This window comes from Heptranchias perlo, unplaced genomic scaffold (assembly GCF_035084215.1).
Source record: "Heptranchias perlo isolate sHepPer1 unplaced genomic scaffold, sHepPer1.hap1 HAP1_SCAFFOLD_56, whole genome shotgun sequence".
Classification (NCBI taxonomy): Eukaryota; Metazoa; Chordata; class Chondrichthyes; order Hexanchiformes; family Hexanchidae; genus Heptranchias; species Heptranchias perlo.
The window spans coordinates 2,574,914-2,596,589 of record NW_027139581.1 but is presented as its reverse complement, the minus strand read 5'-3'; the positions used below and the strand labels follow the sequence as shown (position 1 = coordinate 2,596,589).

General features: G+C 50.4%; 1 protein-coding gene across 1 annotated transcript; it reads left to right on the top strand.

The window, feature by feature from the left end:
• The first annotated feature begins 1,990 nt into the window (after nucleotides 1–1,990).
• On the top strand, nucleotides 1,991–20,293 carry LOC137315821 (zinc finger protein 229-like). Its single transcript, XM_067980299.1, has 3 exons — nucleotides 1,991–2,971; nucleotides 7,067–7,073; nucleotides 18,592–20,293. Exons 1-3 carry the CDS (start codon nucleotides 2,082–2,084, stop codon nucleotides 19,174–19,176), a joined length of 1,482 nt encoding a protein of 493 aa, XP_067836400.1. The 5' UTR covers nucleotides 1,991–2,081; the 3' UTR covers nucleotides 19,177–20,293.
• The last annotated feature ends 1,383 nt before the right edge of the window (nucleotides 20,294–21,676 follow it).

The window sequence follows — 21,676 nt, the reverse complement described above, 5'->3', positions numbered from 1 at the left end:
GGTTCCATCTGTTTAAAGCCACACAGAGAGAGGTGGGAGAGGCCCATTGTTGGACAGTGTGAGCTGAGGGGTGGGAGATGCCCATTGTTGGACAGTGTGAGCTGAGGGGTGGGAGAGGCCCATTGTTGGACAGTGTGAGCTGAGGGGTGGGAGATGCCCATTGTTGGACAGTGTGAGCTGAGGGGTGGGAGAGGCCCATTGTTTGACAGGGTGAGCTGAGGGGTGGGAGAGGCCCATTGTTGGACAGTGTGAGCTGAGGGGTGGGAGAGGCCCATTGATGGACAGGGTGAGCTGAGGGGTGGGAGAGGCCCATTGATGGACAGGGTGAGCTGAGCAGGCGCAGGAGACGCAGACTTCAGTGAACACCGAGTGCCCCACAGACCCCAATATAAAACAGTGAACATTATCCCCCCCAGACCCCAATATAAAACAGTGAACATTATCCCCCCCAGACCCCAATATAAAACAGTGAACATTATCCCCCCAGACCCCAATATAAAACTGTGAACATTATCCCCCCAGACCCCAATATAAAACTGTGAACATTATCCCCCCCAGACCCCAATATAAAACTGTGAACATTATCCCCCCCAGACCCCAATATTGAACAGTGAACATTATCCCCCCCAGACCCCAATATTAAACAGTGAACATTATCCCCCCAGACCCCAATATAAAACAGTGAACATTATCCCCCCAGACCCCAATATAAAACAGTGAACATTATCCCCCCCAGACCCCAATATAAAACAGTGAACATTATCCCCCCCAGACCCCAACATAAAACAGTGAACATTATCCCCCCAGACCCCAATATAAAACAGTGAACATTATCGCCCCCAGACCCCAATATAAAACAGTGAACATTATCCCCCCAAACCCCTCCCCCCAGACCCAAATGACGACGGATCAGGGAACGTCTGTAAAGGAAGTTGGAATGGTAACTGGTCAGAGAGCGTCTCTTTGATAGAGAAATCGGGATGTGTCAGTGAATATAAGAAGGAAAAATGGAGATGGGTCAAGGAGAGCCCATCACCAAAATTGGGAGATGTTGTGGAAGAGGGGGAGGGAACTTCACGGGGAGGGAGAGAGGGGAACCAGTGAGTGCAGAACTGAACCCAGTCAGAGTCAACACCTTCAGAGGGAGGGAGAGAAAACTCAGATGGAATGAAATATGTTGGGGATGGTGCGATGGGTTTGGATTTCAGCACAGGGAGGAGGGAGAGTGTGTGGGACGGGGATTTACAGTCTGGGGGAATGAGCGGGAAGAATATTCTGTCGAAACTAGAATTGTCTGTTCTGAATTTCTATCCTGTATTTACAGTGAGGTCTTTTGTAAACTCCTTTTACAGGGGATTGGAATGCGAGGATTCACAGACGGGAAAATCAAACCAAACCTCAAGTCAATCTGACCGAGTCACTCGATTCATCAGGACATGAATATCATCGGCCTTTGAATGTGGAAGGAGAAATGTTTGTCTGTTCTGTCTGTGGGAAAAGATCAAACTTCATTGTGACTGGAAAATCACTGAGTCACACACACCCGAGTGAGAGTGTTCCAGTGCACTGATTGTGGAAAGAGCTTTACCTCGTGACACAGCCTGAAAAAACATCGCACCATTCACAGCGGAGAGAAACCGTCCACGTGTTCTGTGTGTGGACGAGGCATCAACTGATCGTCCAACCTGGAGAGACACAAGGACACCCAGACCACGGAGAAACCGTGGAAATGTGGGGACTGTGGGAAGGGATTCAATTACCCATCCCAGCTGGAAACTCATCGACGCAGTCACAGTGGGGAGAGGCCGTTTATCTGCTCCTCATATGGGAAGGGATTCACTCAGTCATCCACTCTGCTGAGACACCACCGATTTCAAACTGGGGAGAGGCCGTTCACCTGCTCCGTGTGTGGGAAAGGATTCACGTGCACATCCAGCCTCATTTCACACCAACTTGTTCACAGTGATAAGAGACCTTTTAAATGTTCTGACTGTGAGAAGAGGTTTAAAAGCAGGAATGCTCTACTGAGACACCAACGTACTCACACTGGGGAGAGACCGATTATCTGCTCCGTGTGTGGGATGGGATTCACTCAGTCATCCACCCTGCTGAGACACCAGCGAATTCACACCGGGGAGAGGCCGTTCACCTGCGCAGAGTGTGGGAAGGGATTCGCTCATTCAGCCGACCGGCTGAGGCACCAGCGAGTTCACACTGGGGAGAGACCGTTCACCTGCTCCGTGTGTGGGAAAGGATTCACTTGTTCATCCAGTCTCATTGAACACCAACTTGTTCACAGTGATAAGAGACCTTTAAAATGTTCTGACTGTGAGAAGAGGTTTAAAAGCAGGAATGCTCTCCTGAGACACCAACGTACTCACACTGGGGAGAGGCCGTTCACCTGCTCCGCATGTGGGAAAGGATTCACTCGGTCATCCGCCCTGCTGATTCACCAGCGAGTTCACACTGGGGAGAGACCGTTCACCTGTGCAGAGTGTGGGAAGGGATTCACTCAGTCATCCGCCCTGCTGATTCACCAGCGAGTTCACATTGGGGAGAGGCCGTTCACCTGCTCAGAGTGTGGGAAGGGATTCACTCAGTCATCCGCCCTGCTGATTCACCAGCGAGTTCACACGGGGGAGAGACCGTTCACCTGCTCTGTGTGTGGGAAGGGATTCACTTGTTCATCCAGTCTCATTGAACACCAACCTGTTCACACTGATAAGAGACCTTTTAAATGTTCTGACTGTGGGAAGAGCTTTAAAAGCACAAACGGACTGCTGACACACAAACGCACTCACAATGGGGGGAGACCGTTCACCTGCTCAGAGTGTGGGAAGGGATTCATTAAGTCATACAACCTGCTGATTCACCAGCGAGTTCACACTGGGGAGAGACCGTTCACCTGCTCTGTTTGTGGGAAGGGATTCACTCAGTCATCCAACCTGCAGTCACACCAGCGAGTTCACATGTTACCACAGGAGTTGGATTCTGCTGTTAATCACATCCAGGACTGAACCATGTTCATTCTGACAGTTGGGGTTTGTTTCTGATAATAACCCCTATAACTGGGCTGGAGTTTAATATTCTGTATCAGTCTCAAATGAATCAGCTTTCTTTTAAATACAGTGTACCATTGTTTAAAAAGGGAGAAAGGGATAGACTGAGTAATTACAGGCCAGTCAGCCTAACCTCGGTGGTGGGCAAATGATTGGAAACAATTCTGAGGGACAATATTAATTGTCATTTAGAAAGGCACGGATTAATCAAGGACAGTCAGCATGGATTTGTTCAGGGAATGTCGTGTCTGACTAAGTTGATTGACTCTTATGAGGAGGTAACGAGGAGGGTCGATGAGGGCAACGCATTTGATGTCGTATCCATGGATTTTAGCAAGTCTTTTGACAAGGTCCCACATGGCAGACTGGTCAAAAAAGTTAAATCCCTTGGGATCAAAGGGAAAGTGGCTAGTCGGATCCAAAATTGGCTCAGTGGCAGGTAGCAAAGGGTGATGGTTGACAGATGTTTTTGCAACTGGAAGGCTGTTTCCAGTGGGGTTCCTCAAGGCTCACTATTGGTCCCTTGCTTTTTGTGGTATATATTAATGATTTGCACTTGAATGTGGAGGACTTGATCAAGAAGTTTGCAGATGATACATAAATTGGCCGTGTGGTTGGTCGTGAGGAGGAAAGCTGTTGACTGCAGGAAGATATCAATGGACTGGTCAGGTGGGCAGAAAAGTGGCAAATAGAATTCAATCCAGAGAAGTGTGAGGTAATGCAATTGGGGAGAGCAAACAAGGCGAGTATCTGTCCATGACGGTATTGGTAGGAGTGACCACCGCACAGTCCTTGTGGAGCCAAGTCCCGTCTTCACACTGAGGACACCATCCAACGTGTTGTGTGGCACTGCCATCGTGCTAAATGGGATAGATTCAGAACAGATCTCGCTGCTCAAAACTGGGCATCCGTGAGGCGCTGTGGGCCATCAGCAGCAGCAGAATTGGAATCCAACACAATCTGTAACCTCATGGTGTTCCTATTCCTCACTCGTATAAACATATGAATTAAGAGCAGGAGTAGGCCATTCGGCCCCTCGAGCCTGATCTGTCATTTGATAAGATCATGGCTGATCTGATTGTGACATCAACCCAACTTTCCCATCTACCTACTATAACATTTGACTCCCTTGATAATCAGGAATCTATCTAACTCGGCCTTAAAAATATTCAATGACCCTGCCTCCCCCGCTCTCTGGGGAAGGGAGTTCCACAGACTCACGACCTTCAGGGAAAAAAATTTCTCCTCATCTCCGTCTTAAATGGGAGACCCCTTATTTTTAAACTGTGGCCCCTAGTTCTAGTCTCTCCCACAAGGGGAAACATCCTCTCAGCATCTATCCCTTCTATTCCCCTCAGGATCTTATGTGTTTCAATAAGATCACCTCTCATCCTTCTAAACTCCAATGTATACAGGCCCAACTTGTCCAACCTTTCCTCATAAGATAACCCCCTCATCCCAGGAATCAGTCGAGTGAACCTTCTCTGAACTGCCTCCAAAGCAATTATGTCCTTTCTTAAATAAGGAGACCAAAACTGCACACAGTATTCCAGATGTGGTCTCACCAATGCCCTGAACAACTGTAGTAAAATATTTCCACTTTTATATTCCATTCCCCTTGTAGTAAATGAGAACATTCCATTTGCCTTCCTAATCACTTCTTGTACCTACATACTAACTTTCTGTGATTCATGTACTACGATACCCAGATCCCTCTGTACTTCAGAGTTCTTCAATCTCTCTCCATTTAAATAATATACTGCTTTTCTATTTCTCTTGCCAAAGTGGACAAGTTCACATTTTCCCACATTATACTCCATCTGCCAAATTTTTGCTCACTCACTTAACCTATCTATATCCCTTTATGAACTCCTTATGTCCTCTTCACAACTTACTTTCCTACCTACCTTTGTCTCATTAGCAAATTTAGCAACAATACATTTGGTCCCTTCATCCAAGTCATTGATATAGATTGTAAATAGTTGAGGCCCAAGCACTGATCCCTGTGGCACTCCACTTGTTACATCTTGCCAACCTGAAAATGACCCATTTATGCTGACTCTCTGTTTCCTGTTAGCTAACCAATCCTTTATCCATGCTAATATGTTACCCCCTACACCATGAGTTCTTATTTTGTGTCGTCACCTTTGATGTGGGACCTTGTCAAAAGCCTTCTGGATATCCAAGTGCACCTCATCCAAAGGGTCCCCTTTATCCACGTTGCTTGTTACTTCCTCAAAGAACTCCAATAAATTATTCAAACACGATTTCCCTTTCACAAAGCCGTGTTGACTCTGCCTGATTGCATTGTGATTTTCTAAGTTCCCTGCCAGAATCTCCTTAATAATAGATTCTCGCATTTTCCCCATGACAGTTGTTAAGCTAACTGGCCTGTAGTTTCCGGCTTTCTGTCTCCCTCCTTTCTTGAATGGAGGAGTTATATTCGCTATTTTCCAATCTGATGGGACCCTTCCAGAACCTGGGGAATTTTGGAAAATTAATACCAATGCATCGACTATCTCTGCAGCCACTTCTTTTAAGACCCTCGGATGAAGTCCGTCAGGACCTGGGAACTTGTCAGCTTTTAGATTTAATATTTTTTCAAGACCCTTTCCCTGGTGATTGTAAATGTTTTAAGTTCCTCCCTCCCTTTCACCTCTTGATCCACAATTATTTCTGGCATGTTATTTGTATCCTCTACAGTGATGACGGATGCAAAATATCTGTTCAATTCATCCACCATTTCCTTATTCTCCATTATTAATTCCCCAGACTCACTCTCTGGAGGACCAACACTCACTTTACTTACTCTTCTTTTTAAATACCTGTAGAAACTCTTACTATCTGTTATTATATTTCTAGCTCACTTTCTCTGGTACTCACATCTCTCCCTCATTATTCTTTTAGTCATTCTTTGCTGTTTTTTATATTTTGACCAATCTTCTGACCTGTCACTAATCTTTGTGGAATTGTATGTTTTTTCTTTCAATTTGATACTATCTTTAACTTCCTTAGTTGGCCAAGGATGGTATGTCCTTCCCCTCGAGTCTTTCTTTCTCACTGGAATGTATCTTTGCTGAGTGTTATGAAATATCCCATTAAATGTCTGACACTGCATCTCGACTGACATATCCCTTAACCGAAGTTCCCAGTTCACTTTCGCCAGCTCTGTCTTCTGTCACTCCACCATTACCAACAAGCCAGGGGATCAACCCTGGTTCAATGAGGAGTGTAGAAGAGCATGCCAGGAGCAGCACCAGGTGTACCTCATCATGAGGTGCCAACCTGGTGAAGCTACAACACAGGACGACATGCATGCTAAACAGTGGAAATAACATGCTATAGACAGAGCTAAACGATTCCACAACCAACGGATCAGATCAAAGCTCTGCAGTCCAGTCACATCCAGTCGTGAATGGTGGTAGACAATTAAACAACTCACGGGAGGAGGAGGCTCCATGAACATCCCCATCCTCAATGATGGCAGAGTCCAGCATATGAGTGCAAAAGACAAGGCTGAAGCGTTTGCAACCATCTTCAGCCAGAAGTGCCGAGTGGATGATCCATCTTGGCCTCCTCCCGCTATCCGCACTATCACAGAAGCCAGTCTTCAGCCAATTCGATTCACTCCACGTGATATCAAGAAACGGCTGAATGCACAAAGCCCCTGACAACATCCCGGCTGTAGTGCTGAAGACTTGTGCTCCAGAACTAGCTGCGCCTCGAGCCAAACTGTTCCAGTACAGCTACAACACTGGAATCTACCCGACAATGTGGAAAATTGCCCAGATATGTCCTGTCCACAAAAAGCAGGACAAATCGAATCCGGCCAATTACCGCCCCATCAGTCTACTCTCAATCATCAGCAAAGTGATGGAAGGTGTCGTCGACAGTGCTATCAAGCGGCACTTACTCACCAATTCTCAGTTTGGGTTCCGCCAGGACAACTCGGCTCCAGACCTCATTGCAGCGATGGTGCAAACATGGACAAAAGAGCTGAATTTCAGAGGTGAGGTGAGAGTGACTGCCCTTGACATCAAGGCAGCATTTGACAAGAGTGCAGCACCAAGGAGCCCTCGTAAAATTGAAGTCATTGGGAATCAGGGGGAAGACTCTCCAGTGGCTGGAGTCATACCTCGCACAAAGGAAGATGTGATGTGGAGATGCCGGTGATGGACTGGGGTTGACAATTGTAAACAATTTTACAACACCAAGTTATAGTCCAGCAATTTTATTTTAAATTCACAAGCTTTCGGAGGCTTCCTCCTTCCTCAGGTAAATGTTCTGAGGAAGGAGGCTTCCTCCTTCCTCAGAACATTTACCTGAGGAAGGAGGAAGCCTCCGAAAGCTTGTGAATTTAAAATAAAATTGCTGGACTATAACTTGGTGTTGTAAAATTGTTTACAAAGGAAGATGGTTGTAGTTGTTGGAGGCCAATCATCTCAACCCCAGGACATTGCTGCAGGAGTTCCTCAGGGCAGTGTCCGAGGCCCAACCATCTTCAGCTGCTTCATCAATAACCTTCCATCCATCATAAGGTCAGAAATGGGGACGTTCACTAATGATTGCACAGAGCTCGGTTCCATTCGCAACCCCTCAGACAATGAAGAAGTCCGTGCCCGCATGCAGCAAGACCTGGACAACATCCAGGCTTGGGCTGATAAGTGGCAAGTAACATTTGCGCCAGACAAGTGTCAGGCAATGACCATCTCCCCTTGACATTCAACGGCATTACCATCGCTGTATCCCTCACCATTGACCAGAAACTTAACTGGACCAGCCACGTAAATACTATGGGTACAAGAGCAGGTCAGACGCTGGGTATTCTGTGGCGAGTGACTCACCTCTTGATTCCCCAAAGTCTTTCCACCATCTGCAAGGCACAAGTCAGGAGTGTGATGGAATACTCTCCACTTGCCTGGATGAGTGCAGCTCCAACAACACTCAAGAAACTTGACACCATCCAGGACAAAGCAGCCCGCTTGATTGGCACCCCATCCACCACCCTGAACAGTCACTCCCTTCACCACCGGCGCACAGTGGCTGCAGTGTGTCCCATCCACAGGATGCACTGCAGCAACTCACCAAGGCTTCTTCGACAGCACCTCCCAAACCCGTGACCTCTACCACCGAGAAGAACAAGGGCAGCAGGCACATGGGAACAACACCACCTGACATTCCCCTCCAAGTCACACACCATCCCGACTTGGAAATATATCGCCATTCCTCCATCGTCGCTCGGTTAAAATCCCTGAACTCTCTACCGAATAGCACCGTGGGAGAACATTCAACACACAGACTGCAGCGGCTCAAGAAGGCGGCTCGCCACCACCTTCTCAAGGGCAATTAGGGATGGGCAATAAATGCTGGCCTTGCCAGTGAGGCCCACATCCCATGAACGAATAAAAAAAAGAAAAAGTATACAGTAAATGGAAGGATACTGAGAGGTATCGAGGAACAAAGAGACCTTGGAGTGCATGTCCACAAATCCCCGAAGTTAGCAGGACAGGTAGATAAGTTGGTTAAAAAGGGAGACAGGATACTTTCCTTAATTAGCCGAGGCATAGAATATAAGAGCAGAAAGGTTATGCTCGAACTGTATAAAACAATAGTTAGGCTCCAGCTAGAGTACTGCATACAGTTCTGGTCACCACATTACAGGAAAGATGTGATTGCACTCGGGAGGGTACAGTGGAGATTTACAAAGATATTGCCAGGGCTGGAGAATTTTAGCTATGAGGAAAGATTGGATAGGCTGGGGTTGTTTTCTTTGGAACAGAAGAGGCTGAGGGGAGATTTAATTGAGGTGTATAAAATTATGAGGGGCAAGATGGAGTGAATAGGAAGGACCTACTTTCCTTGGCAGAGGGGTCAGTGACCAGTGGGTATTGATTTAAAGTATTGGCAGAAGGATTAGAGGGAACTTGAATTTTTTTTTCATCCAGAGGGTGGTGGGGGTCTGGAACTCCACACCTGAAAGGGTGGACGAGGCAGCAACCTTCATCACATTTAAAGGGAACCAGGATATGCACTTGAAGTGCCGTCACCTACAGGGCGATGGACCAAGAGCTGGAAAGTGGGATTAGGCTGGATAGCTCTTTTTCAACTGTCATGGACAAGATGGGCCGATTGGCCTCCTTCGTCTCATAAATTTCTATGATTCTCCCCACCTCAACATCACTCTCCTCACGCTGACCCCTGCGACAGGGGAAGAGGGGACATTTACCAGACTCCCCACTGAAAACCCTCAGTGTCCCTCTCCAGGGTGAAGAGGGGACATTTACCAGACTCCCCACTATTGACCCTCAGTGTCCCTCTCACGGGTGAAGAGGGGACATTTACCATACTCCCTACTATTGACCCTCAGTGTCCCTCTCACGGGTGAAGAGGGGACATTTACCAGACTCTCCACTACAGACCCTCAGTGTCCCTCTCACGGGTGAAGAGGGGACATTTACCAGACTCCCCACTATTGACCCTCAGTGTCCCTCTCACGGGTGAAGAGGGGACATTTACCAGACTCCCCACTATAGACCCTCAGTGTCCCTCTCACAGGTGAAGAGGGGACATTTACCAGACTCCCCACTATTGACCCTCAGTGTCCCTCTCACGGGTGAAGAGGGGACATTTACCAGACTCCCCACTATTGACCCTCAGTGTCCCTCTCACGGGTGAAGAGGGGACATTTACCAGACTCCCCACTATTGACCCTCAGTGTCCCTCTCACAGGTGAAGAGGGGACATTTACCAGACTCCCCACTATTGACCCTCAGTGTCCCTCTCACGGGTGAAGAGGGGACATTTACCAGACTCCCCACTATAGACCCTCAGTGTCCCTCTCACAGGTGAAGAGGGGACATTTACCAGACTCCCCACTATTGACCCTCAGTCTCTCACATTTACCTGGTCCTGGACTCGGTCTTCCTGTACCAAGATGGCCGCGCATGCGCCGTGACGCTCCCTCCTCCTGTACGAAGATGGCGGCAGGTTCCCCCGGTCACCCGGGCCTGTCCCCGGGGAGAAGCCTCGCAGCTGCCGCCCGGCTGAAGACACGCGGGACCAGAGGATCCTTTTCGTTCCCTGCGGCCGCACTCCATCTTTAAACGACCTACGGCGGGGCCTCCCTCCGGTTTATGAATCTCCGGACCGGGCGCTCGCCGACCGTCTTCAGACCTCCGACTCCGTCTGTGGACCGCTCAGAGCCTCTCCCGCGCCTGCGCGCTGAGCTCCAGGGACAGGTAAAGAGCGGGGTCTCCCGCGCGGGGGAGCAGGGGCGGTTCCAACCGTCAATGAAATGTCAGAGCCCGCGGGCCCGCCCCCTCCACACACAGTCAGGCCCCGCCCAAACATGGTCAGGCCCCGCCCACACACAGTCAGGCCCCGCCCCCCACACAGTCAAGCCTCGACCCCACTCCCTGAGTCAGGCCCCGCGCCCACTCGCTGTTTCAGGCCCCGCACCCCCCCCCCCCCCCCCCCACAACACAGTCAGGTCCCGCCCTCACACACAGTCAGGCCCCACCCACATACAGACAGTCAGGCCCTGCCCCCACAGTCCCCGCCCTCACACACAGACAGGCCCCGCCCCCCACACACACAGTCAGGCCCCGCCCACACAACACAGTCAGGTCCCGCCCTCACACACAGTCAGGCCCCACCCAAACATGGTCAGGCCCCGCCCCCACACTGAGCCAGGCCCCGCCCCCCACACAGTCAGGCCTCGACCCCACTCCCTGAGTCAGGCCCCGCGCCCACTCGCTGTTTCGGGCCCGCCCCCCACAACACAGTCAGGTCCCGCCCTCACACACAGTCAGGCCCCACCCACATACAGACAGTCAGGCCCTGCCCCCACAGTCCCCGCCCTCACACACAGACAGGCCCCGCCCCCCACACAACCCCCTCCACACACAGTCAGGCCCCGCCCAAACATTGTCAGGCCCCGCCCACACACTGTCAGGCCCCGCCCCAACACTGAGCCAGGCCCCGCCCAAACATAGTCAGGCCCCGCCCACACACATTCAGGCCCCGCCCCACACACAGTCAGGCCCCACCCACATACAGACAGTCAGGCCCCGCCCCCACTTCCTGAGTCAGGCCCCGCCCCCACAACACAGTCAGGTCCCGCCCTCACACACAGTCATGCCCCACCCACATACAGACAGTCAGGCCCTGCCCCCACAGTCCCCGCCCTCACACACAGACAGGCCCCGCCCCCCACACAGCCCCCTCCACACATGGTCAGGCCCCGCCTCCCATTCGGAGTCAGGCCCCGCCCCCACACCCGTGAGAGGGATACTGAGGGTCGATAGTGGGGAGTCTGGTAAATGTCCACTCTTCACCCAGGAGAGGGACACTGAGGGTCTATAGTGGAGAGCCTGGTAAATGTCCCCTCTTCACCCGTGAGAGGGACACTGAGGGTCAATAGTGGGGAGTCTGGTAAATGTCCGCTCTTCACCTGTGAGAGGGACACTGAGAGTCTGTCGTGGGGAGTCTGGTAAATGTCCCCTCTTCACCCGTGAGAGGGATACTGAGGGTGTGTAGTGGGGAGTCTGGTAAATGTCCCCTCTTCACCCTGCAGAGGGACACTGAGGGTCTGTAGTGGGGAGTCTGGTTAATGTCCCCTCTTCACCCGTGAGAGGGACACTGAGGGTCTGTAGTGGGGAGTCTGATAAATGTCCCCTCTTCACCCGTGAGAGGGACACTGAGGGTCTGTAATGGGGAGTCTGGTAAATGAGGGCTTTATCTCATGAGGAAAGGTTGGACAAGTTGGTCCTGTATACACTGGAGTTTGGAAGAATGAACGATGATTTCATTGAAACAGATAAGATCCTGAGGGGACTAGAAGGGGTAGATGCTGAGAGGATGTTTCCACTTGTGGGAGAGACTCGAACTCGGGGCCACAGTTTAAAAATAAGGGGTCTCCCATTTAAGACGGAGATGAGGAGAATTTTTTTCTCTGATAGTCGTGAGTCTGTGGAAATCCCTTCCCCAGAGAGCGGTGGAGGCAGGGTCATTGAATATTTTTAAGGCTGAGTTCGATAGATTCCTGATTAACAAGGAGTCAAATGTTATCGTAGGTAGACGGGAAAGTAGGGTTGCGGTCAGAATCAGATCAGCCATGATCTTATCAAATGACAGAGCAGGCTCGAGGGGATGAATGGCCTATTCCTGCTCTTAATTCATATTTTCGGATGTTCCTACATTTTGTGCTCTATGCCTCCATTAATAAAGCCCAGGATCCCGTCTGTTTTTTAACGGCCTTCTCAACTTCTCCTGCCACCTTCAAAGATTTGTGTACATACATCCCCAGGTCTCTCTGGTCCGGCACCCCCTGTAAAATGTACTATTTAGTTTATATGTTGCCTCTCCTCATTATTCCTTCCAAACTGTATCACTTCACACTTCTCTGTGTTAAATTTAAGCCGCCATGTGTCTGCCCATTTCACCCGTCTGTCTCTGTCCCCCTCACTCTGTTACTATGCTCCACCTGGTTTACCACATTTCCCAGTTTCTTGTCATCTTCAAACTGTGAAATTGTGCCCTGTAAACCCAAGTGCCAACCTCACGGAGACAGGGCCCGCCTGTCCCTTTCAGAATGAGTGAGGGGATGAGCTGGAAATCCCTTGATGAATTTTTCTGGGGTGGGGGAGAGCGAGCAGTCTCTTTATTCTGATCATTGAGGGCGATCTCCATCACCCAGCGGGCCTTCGGGTGTGAAACCGCTCGATGTGGCGCTGGGCCGCGGGCTCTTGTGTTTCTGTCCATTGGATTGATTCCCGCTCCGCCCCGATCCCGCCCGTCGGATCAGTGAAATCTCCAATTAATGACAGTCAATGGCGGCAGGAACTACCCATAACGCCCCGCGGGAGTGAATACGCCCTATCCCGTTTAAAGGGGCCCAGCGCGGAGGAGACGCTGCGCTGTCGCCAGTCGGAGCTGCGGGTCCGGATGCAGATGGACGGGAGCAGGGGGGCCGGGGATTAATAAACCGGGGGAACAGATTTCAAACATCAGTGTGAGTGGAAAATCACCGAGACACACACACCCGAGTGAGAGTGTTCCAGTGCACTGAGTGTGGAAAGAGCTTTAACCAGTTACACAGTCTGAAAAAACATCACACCGTTCACAGAGGGGAGAAACCGTCCACGTGTTCTGTGTGTGGACGAGGCTTCAACTGATCGTCCAACCTGGAGAGACACAAGGACACCCGGACCATGGAGAAACCGTGGAAATGTGGGGACTGTGGGAAGGGATTCAATTACCCCTCACAGCTGGAAACTCATCCACACAGTCACACTGGGGAAAGGCCGTTCACCTGCTCTCTGTGTGGGAAGGGATTCACTGAGACCTCCACCCGACTGACACACAGAGATTCTACACTGCTGAAAGACCTTTTAAATGCTCTGACTGTGGGAACAGCTTTAACAACTCTGCAGATCTGATTCCACACCAGCGAGTTCACACTGACGAGAAACCTTTCAGTTGCTCTCAATTTGGGAAGAGGTTCAGGATGTGATCCAACCTCACTGCACACCAGCGAGTTCACACTGGGGAGAGGCTGTTCACCTGCTCCATGTGTGGGATGGGATTCACAACGACATCCCACCTGCGGAGACACCAGCGAGTTCACCTATGATGCAGGGGTTGCATTCTGCTGTTGTTGCTGCTGTTAATCACATCCAGGACTGAACCATGTTCATTCTGACAGTTGGGGTTTGTTTCTGCTGATGTTAATGACCCCGATAACTGGGCTGGAGTTTAATATTCTGGATACATGTTAAATAAATCAGCTTTGTTTTAAACACATTGTTGTAGATTTTGGTCTTTCCCACCTGAATGTTTAGCATCACCTGACTGGAGCTCAGAAAGGACAATCTGGGGGGAGGATCGTCCGATGGGAACGGAACTTCAGCCCGGACACAGACCTTCAGGGCCACACTGAGAGGGGCAAACGGCACTTTGGGCTTTCTCCTCTCTCTTCACTGACAGCACAGTCACCGTGTGGGTTAATCTTGAGGCGTGAGAGTAATGTGTCCCAGCCGCTCTATTCCATGGTCCAGAGCTCCAGGCACGGAACAGAAGGCTCCTTTACAACTGTGTTTAGATCAGGAAGAACAACGGGGAATGCTGGAAACATGCTGTCAAATTAGAGATTGGTGTAGAACTGTGATCTGTTCCTGACTGAAAGGGAAACGGCAGGTTTAAGTTTCCAGTCTAAAACTGACTGGGAATTATTCTGCAAAGATTGAACCTGTTTGTGTTACAGTCCTGAGTCTACTATATTAAGGCGGGTGTTAAATCATTTAAAATAAACCTGTTTAAAATAAATGGTTTAAAGTTTGCATTTAAATAGCGGAGGGAGGAATTCGCAGGAGCCTGTTAAGGGCTGGTACAATTATCCACCAATCATTTGATCTCCAGATAAAGAAGGACCTGCAGTGTGTTTCCAGATTCCCTGTTTTATTGATGTGAGTGAGTTAGACACCATTAACCCAGTTCGGATCAATATGTTTACAGGAGTTTACAGGAGACCGAGGACAAATATCACCCACAATTGAGGGAGACAAAATCAGCCATTAGAGAAGCTGAGATATGTTTGGTGTTTAAAGAGATGGGACGGGTGCTCTGTGAGCCACTTGCCTGGATCTTCAACAGCTCAATAGAGTCAGGGATTGTTCCCTGAGATTGGAAGGTAACTCACTGAGTTCCCATTCTCAAAAAAGGGAATAAATCCGAGCCAGGGAACAAGAGGCCCGTCAGTGAGACCTCGACCATAGGGAAGATTCTTGAAGGAATCCGAAGAGATTCTGTTTATGATCACGGGGAAAGAGGAGGGGCCGTTACAGACACTCAACACAGCTTCCAGAAAAGAAGGTCGCGTCTTGCAAATATGCTTGAATTTTTGAAGAAGTTGCTGGGTCAGTGGATGAGGATAATCCGGTTCACATTGTCCATCTCAGGGTTTTTTTGAAGAAGTTGCTGGGTCAGCGGATGAGGATAATCCTGTTCACATTGTCTGTCTCAGGGGTGTTTTTTGAAGAAGTTGCTGGGTCAGTGGATGAGGATAATCCGGTTCACATTGTCTGTCTCAGGGGTGTTTTATGAAGAAGTTGCTGGGTCAGTGGATGAGGATAATCCGGTTCACATTGTCTATCTCAGGGGGGTCAAACTCATTTTCGATGGTGGGCCTGATCCGATCGCCTGACACTTGGCCTGGGCCACATTCAGCAAAACTTATTAAACTAGAAATAGATCAAGATGAACGATATCGGTCCTCACAGCACACAGAAAAAATGAGGCCTCGAAGTTTCTCTCAGAATGACAGGCCTGAACTCGAGTTGGAAAACACAGTTGGAAAACATTGATCAATTGAACCAGACTGGGCGGGGCCTGAGGTGCGAGTTGGTGAAGGAAAAGTGGCGACCGGTGAACTTCGCTCCCTGTCTGAGGGCCCGGGCACTCGGGTTTCTGTATAATTTATTGATTGATTTTGTTTAATGTTTATTGTCCCTCCGGCCCCAATCTCGATGCCGTGACGAAATTTCTGTTCACCGATTCGGACATTCAATGGCGGAGAGATTACCCAGAATCCCCCGCGGCCCAGAAAGTGCCCGATCAGTGACTATAGGAGCCCAGTGCGCAGGCGCGGAGCTGGGCTGTGCTCTGAGCATGCGCGGTGCGAGTGGTGGAGAGGGACTGAGGGAACAGGCGGGTCGGGATCCGGTAGGAGAAGGTGGGCGCGGGGGAGGAATTGGACCTGTGGGTGGGCAGGGAAGCTTCATAAATACCCGGTGTAGGCCTCAGGCCCCGAATAAGAGCCCACAGGCCCCGTGTTTACACCGCGGTGACAGGCCCGACCGGCGGCCGCCCGGGTGAGCGGGGAACTGGCCGCCATTTTGGTCAGTGTTCAGGGATCACGGCGCATGCGCGTCCACCTTGGAGCAAAGTGTGGGCGGGGCTTCAGGGTCCCAGTGACCAGGAACAAAGAGTGGGCGGGGCTTCAGGGTCCCAGTGCCTGGGAACAAAGAGTGGGCGGGGCTTCAGGGTCCCAGTGCCTGGGAACAAAGAGTGGGCGGGGCTTCAGGGTCCCAGTGACCAGGAACAAAGAGTGGGCGGGGCTTCAGTGTCCCAGTGACCAGGAACAAAGAGTGGGCGGGGCTTCAGGGTCCCAGTGACCAGGAAAAAAGAGTGGGCGGGGCTTCAGGGTCCCAGTGACTGTGAACAAAGAGTGGGCGGGGCTTCAGGGTCCCAGTGACCGGGAACAAAGAGTGGGCGGGGCTTCAGGGTCCCAGTGACTGTGAACAAAGAGTGGGCGGGGCTTCAGGGTCCCAGTGACCAGGAAAAAAGAGTGGGCGGGGCTTCAGGGTCCCAGTGACCAGGAAAAAAGAGTGGGCGGGGCTTCAGGGTCCCAGTGACTGTGAACAAAGAGTGGGCGGGGCTTCAGGGTCCCAGTGACCAGGAACAAAGAGTGGGCGGGGCTTCAGGGTCCCTGTGACGGGGAACAAAGAGTGGGCGGGGCTTCAGGGTCCCTGTGCCTGTGAACAAAGAGTGGGCGGGGCTTCAGGGTCCCAGTGACTGGGAACAAAGAGTGGGCGGGGCTTCAGTGTCCCTGTGACTGGGAACAAAGAGTGGGCGGGGCTTCAGGGTCCCAGTGACTGGGAACAAAGAGTGGGCGGGGCTTCAGGGTCCCAGTGACAGGGTACAAAGAGTGGGCGGGGCTTCAGGGTCCCAGTGACTGTGAACAAAGAGTGGGCGGGGCTGCAGGGTCCCTGTGACTGTGAACAAAGAGTGGGCGGGGCTTCAGGGTCCCAGTGACCGGGAACAAAGAGTGGGCGGGGCTTCAGGGTCCCTGTGACTGTGAACAAAGAGTGGGCGGGGCTTCAGGGTCCCAGTGACTGTGAACAAAGAGTGGGCGGGGCTTCAGGGTCCCTGTGACTGTGAACAAAGAGTGGGCGGGGCTTCAGGGTCCCCGTGACGGTGAACAAAGAGTGGGCGGGGCTTCAGGGTCCCTGTGACTGTGAACAAAGAGTGGGCGGGGCTTCAGGGTCCCTGTGCCTGTGAACAAAGAGTGGGCGGGGCTTCAGGGTCCCCGTGACGGTGAACAAAGAGTGGGCGGGGCTTCAGGGTCCCTGTGACTGTGAACAAAGAGTGGGCGGGGCTTCAGGGTCCCAGTGACTGTGAACAAAGAGTGGGCGGGGCTTCAGGGTCCCAGTGACGGTGAACAAAGAGTGGGCGGGGCTGCAGGGTCCCTGTGACTGTGAACAAAGAGTGGGCGGGGCTTCAGGGTCCCAGTGACCGGGAACAAAGAGTGGGCGGGGCTTCAGGGTCCCTGTGACTGTGAACAAAGAGTGGGCGGGGCTTCAGGGTCCCAGTGACTGTGAACAAAGAGTGGGCGGGGCTTCAGGGTCCCTGTGACTGTGAACAAAGAGTGGGCGGGGCTTCAGGGTCCCCGTGACGGTGAACAAAGAGTGGGCGGGGCTTCAGGGTCCCTGTGACTGTGAACAAAGAGTGGGCGGGGCTTCAGGGTCCCAGTGACTGTGAACAAAGAGTGGGCGGGGCTTCAGGGTCCCAGTGACGGTGAACAAAGAGTGGGCGGGGCTTCAGGGTCCCTGTGCCTGTGAACAAAGAGTGGGCGGGGCTTCAGGGTCCCTGTGCCTGTGAACAAAGAGTGGGCGGGGCTTCAGGGTCCCAGTGACTGTGAACAAAGAGTGGGCGGGGCTTCAGGGTCCCAGTGACTGTGAACAAAGAGTGGGCGGGGCTTCAGGGTCCCAGTGACTGTGAACAAAGAGTGGGCGGGGCTTCAGGGTCCCAGTGACCGGGAACAAAGAGTGGGCGGGGCTTCAGTGTCCCAGTGACTGTGAACAAAGAGTGGGCGGGGCTTCAGGGTCCCTGTGCCTCATTTATTTTCCTCTCACTCTGCTCCCAGGGGGTGGAGAACTGAACCCGACCAGAGTAGAGGGAGGGAGGAAACTGGGAGTGGAGGGAAGAAATGATGGAGATGGTGCGATGGGTTTGGATTTCAGCACAGGGAGGAGGGAGAGTGTGTGGGACGGGGATTTACAGTCTGGGGGAATGAGCGGGAAGAATGTTCCATAGAAACTAGAATTGTCTGTTCTGAATTTCTGTCCTGTATTTACAGTGAGGACTTTTGTAAACTCCTTTTACAGGGGATTAGAAGGGGAGGATTTGCAGACGGAAACTCAAACCAAACATCACATCAAGATCTGACAGTCCCTCGATTCATCAGGACCTGAATATCATCGGCCTTTGAATGTGGAAGGAGAAATGTTTGTCTGTTCTCTCTGTGGGAAAAGATTTCAAACATCAGTGTGAGTGGAAAATCACCGAGACACACACACCCGAGTGAGAGTGTTCCAGTGCACTGAGTGTGGAAAGAGCTTCAACCAGTTTCACAGCCTGAAAAAAACATCGCACCATTTACAGCGGGGAGAAACCGTCCACGTGTTCTGTGTGTGGACGAGGCTTCAACTGATCGTCCAACCTGGAGAGACACAAGGACACCCGGACCACGGAGAAACCATGGGAATGTGGGGACTGTGGGAAGGGATTCAAATACCCGTCTGGGCTGGAAACTCATCGACACAGTCACACCGGGGAGAGGCCGTTCACCTGCTCTGTGTGTGGGAAGGGATTCGCTCGTTCATCCCATCTGCTGAGACACCAGCAAGTTCACACCGGGGAGAGGCCGTTCACCTGCTCCGTGTGTGGGAAGGGATTCACTCGGTCATCCAACCTGCTGATTCACCAGCGAGTTCATACTGGGGAGAGGCCGTTCACCTGCTCCGTGTGTGGGAAGGGATTCGCTCATTCATCCCACCTGCTGATTCACCAGCGAGTTCATACTGGGGAGAGGCCGTTCACCTGCTCCGTGTGTGGGAAGGGATTCACTCGGTCATCCAACCTGCTGATTCACCAGCGAGTTCATACTGGGGAGAGGCCGTTTACCTGCTCCGTTTGTGAGAAGGGATTCACTTGTTCATCCCACCTGCTGACACACCAGCGAGTTCACACTGGGGAGAGGCCGTTCACCTGCTCCGTGTGTGGGAAGGGATTCACTCAGTCATCCCACCTGTTGAGACACCAGCGAGTTCACCTGTGATGCAGGGGTTGGATTCTGCTGTTAATCACATCCAGGACTGAACCACGTTCTTTCTGACAGTTGGGGTTTGTTTCTGATGTTAATAACCCCGAGAACTGGGTTGGAGTTTGATATTCTGGATATATGCACTCCAGAGGGGCTCTGACCGAGGCTCTGTGGAACTGAAGCATAACTTCCTCCCCTTTGTATTCCAGCCCTCGAGATAAAGGCCGACATTCCATTAGTCTTTGTGATTACTTTTTGTATCTGGGCACGAGCTTTTAGTGATTTCTGTGCATGGACACCCAAATCCCTTTGCTCCTCCACAGTTCCCAGTCTCTCACTTTAAGAAAATACTCCAATGTTTCCTTCTTGTATCCAAAGTGGATGATCTCACACTTCCCCACACTGAACTCCATCTGCCACAGTTTTGTCCACTCACAAAATCTGTCCCTTTGTAACTTCCTGCTCCCATCCACACAACTTACTGTGTCTCCTAACTTAGTGTCATCTGGAAACTTGGATATAAAACTCTCTCTTCCTTCATCCAAGTTGTTGATAAATATGGTGAAAAGCTGAGACCCCAGTCCAGATCCCTGGGGAACACCACTTGTCACATCCCACCAATCAAAGAACGTTCCCTTTATCCCCACTCTCTGTCTCCCACCTCCCAACACAAGTCACAAGGTCACTTTCAATTTTGTGCACTTTTATTTTTGCGAATAATCTCTTGTGCTGAACCCTATCAAATGCCTTCTGGAAGTCCACACAGACAATGTCCATCGACACTCCCTGTCCAGCCTGTTAGTGACCTCATAAAATTCATCTAGATTAGTCAGACATGACCCACCCTTCACAAATCCACACTGACTCTCTTTGATCAGCTCAGACTTGTTCGAGTCCTCAATCATTCTGTCTCTGGTGATAGATTTCAGTAACTTCCCCACTCCTGACGTTAAACTGACAGATCTGTCGTTTCCTTTTCTCTCTCTTCCTCCTTTCTTAAATATTGGAGTGATATTTTCGTATCCAAGGGCACAATTCCCGAGTCCAGAGAGCTTTGTGAAACTATGACTAATGTTTCTGTAATTTCCCCACCTGTTTCCTTTAATACCCTGAGGGAAAAACCATCAGGTCCTGGAGATTTCATTCTTTCTTTGCAGTTATTTATTTATCTATTTCCAGAGATAATTGATTCATATTTAATATTAAACATTGATTATCAGATGGGTTTAATTTGTATTCTTTTAGTTACTTTTTATTGCTCACTTTAGTATAATTCACCTGTTTCTTTCTTTTATTGAATCAGTTTTTATTAATTTCCTTTTTTATTACTCACTTCTTTCACACAAACCTCAGATTCCCCAGTCTAAGTTCCCTCGGTTAACTCGAGGTTTTCACCCCCACCACTGTAACTGGAAGATCAACTTCAGGTAACTACTGGGGAGATCACATGACTGGGCACCGGGGAGATCATCAGAGATAGGAGCAGGAGTCGGCCATTCGGCCCCTCGAGCTTGCTCCACCATTCAATGAGATCATGGCTGATCTGATTTTTACCTCAACTCCACTTTCCTGCCCTTTCCCCGTATCCTTTGACACCCTCGCTGATCAACAATTTGTCTAACTCAGCCTTGAATGTATTCAATGACTCAGCCTCCACAGCTTTTTGGGGTAAAGAATTCCAAAGAATCACGACCATCTGGGAGAAGAAATTCCTCCTCATTTCTGTCTCAAACGGGCGACCCCTTATTCTGAGACTATGCCCCCTCGTTTAAGAATCCCCCTGAGGGGTAACATTCTGTCAGCATCGACCCTATCGAGTCCCCTCAGAATCTCCTCTCATTTTTCTAAACTCCAATGAGTATAGACCCAACCTGTTCAATCTTTCCTCATAAGACAACCCTTCCATACCCGGGATCAACCTCATGAACCTTCTCTGAACTGCCTCCAATGCAAGTATGTCCTTCCTTAAATAAGGGCACGAGAACTGTACCAAGTACTCCAGGTATGGTCTCACCAGCACCCTGTACAGTTGTAGCATGACTTCCCTACTTTTATACTCCATCCCCCCAGAAATAAAGGCCCACATTCTGTTTGCATGCTGCACCTGTATGTTGACTTTTTGTGTTTCATGTACGAGGACACCCAGATCCCTCTGTACCGCAGCATTTTGTAGTATTTCTCCATTCAAATAATATTTTGCTTTTTTATTTTTCCTCCCAAAGTGGACGACTTCACATTTTCCCTCATGATATTCCATCTGCCAAAGGATGTTCACACACAGAACACGTGTACAGTTCCTCACCACTGTGATTGGTGATTTTTCCTTCTACATCCTTGACGTGATGTTTGGTTTGAGTTTCCCATCTGTAAATCCTCCCCTTCTAATATCCTGTAAAAGGAGTTTACCAAAGTTCCTACTTTAATTACAGGATAGAATTTCAGCACAGACAATTCTAGTTTCTTGTCTCCAGTTTCAAATTCCATTATCAAATTTGATTTGATTTCACTCCTGTGA

Bases quoted from the DNA above. Each gene is read 5' to 3' on its own strand.
- LOC137315821 (XM_067980299.1), top strand. From the start codon at position 2,082: ATGGGATTCACTCAGTCATCCACCCTGCTGAGACACCAGCGAATTCAC.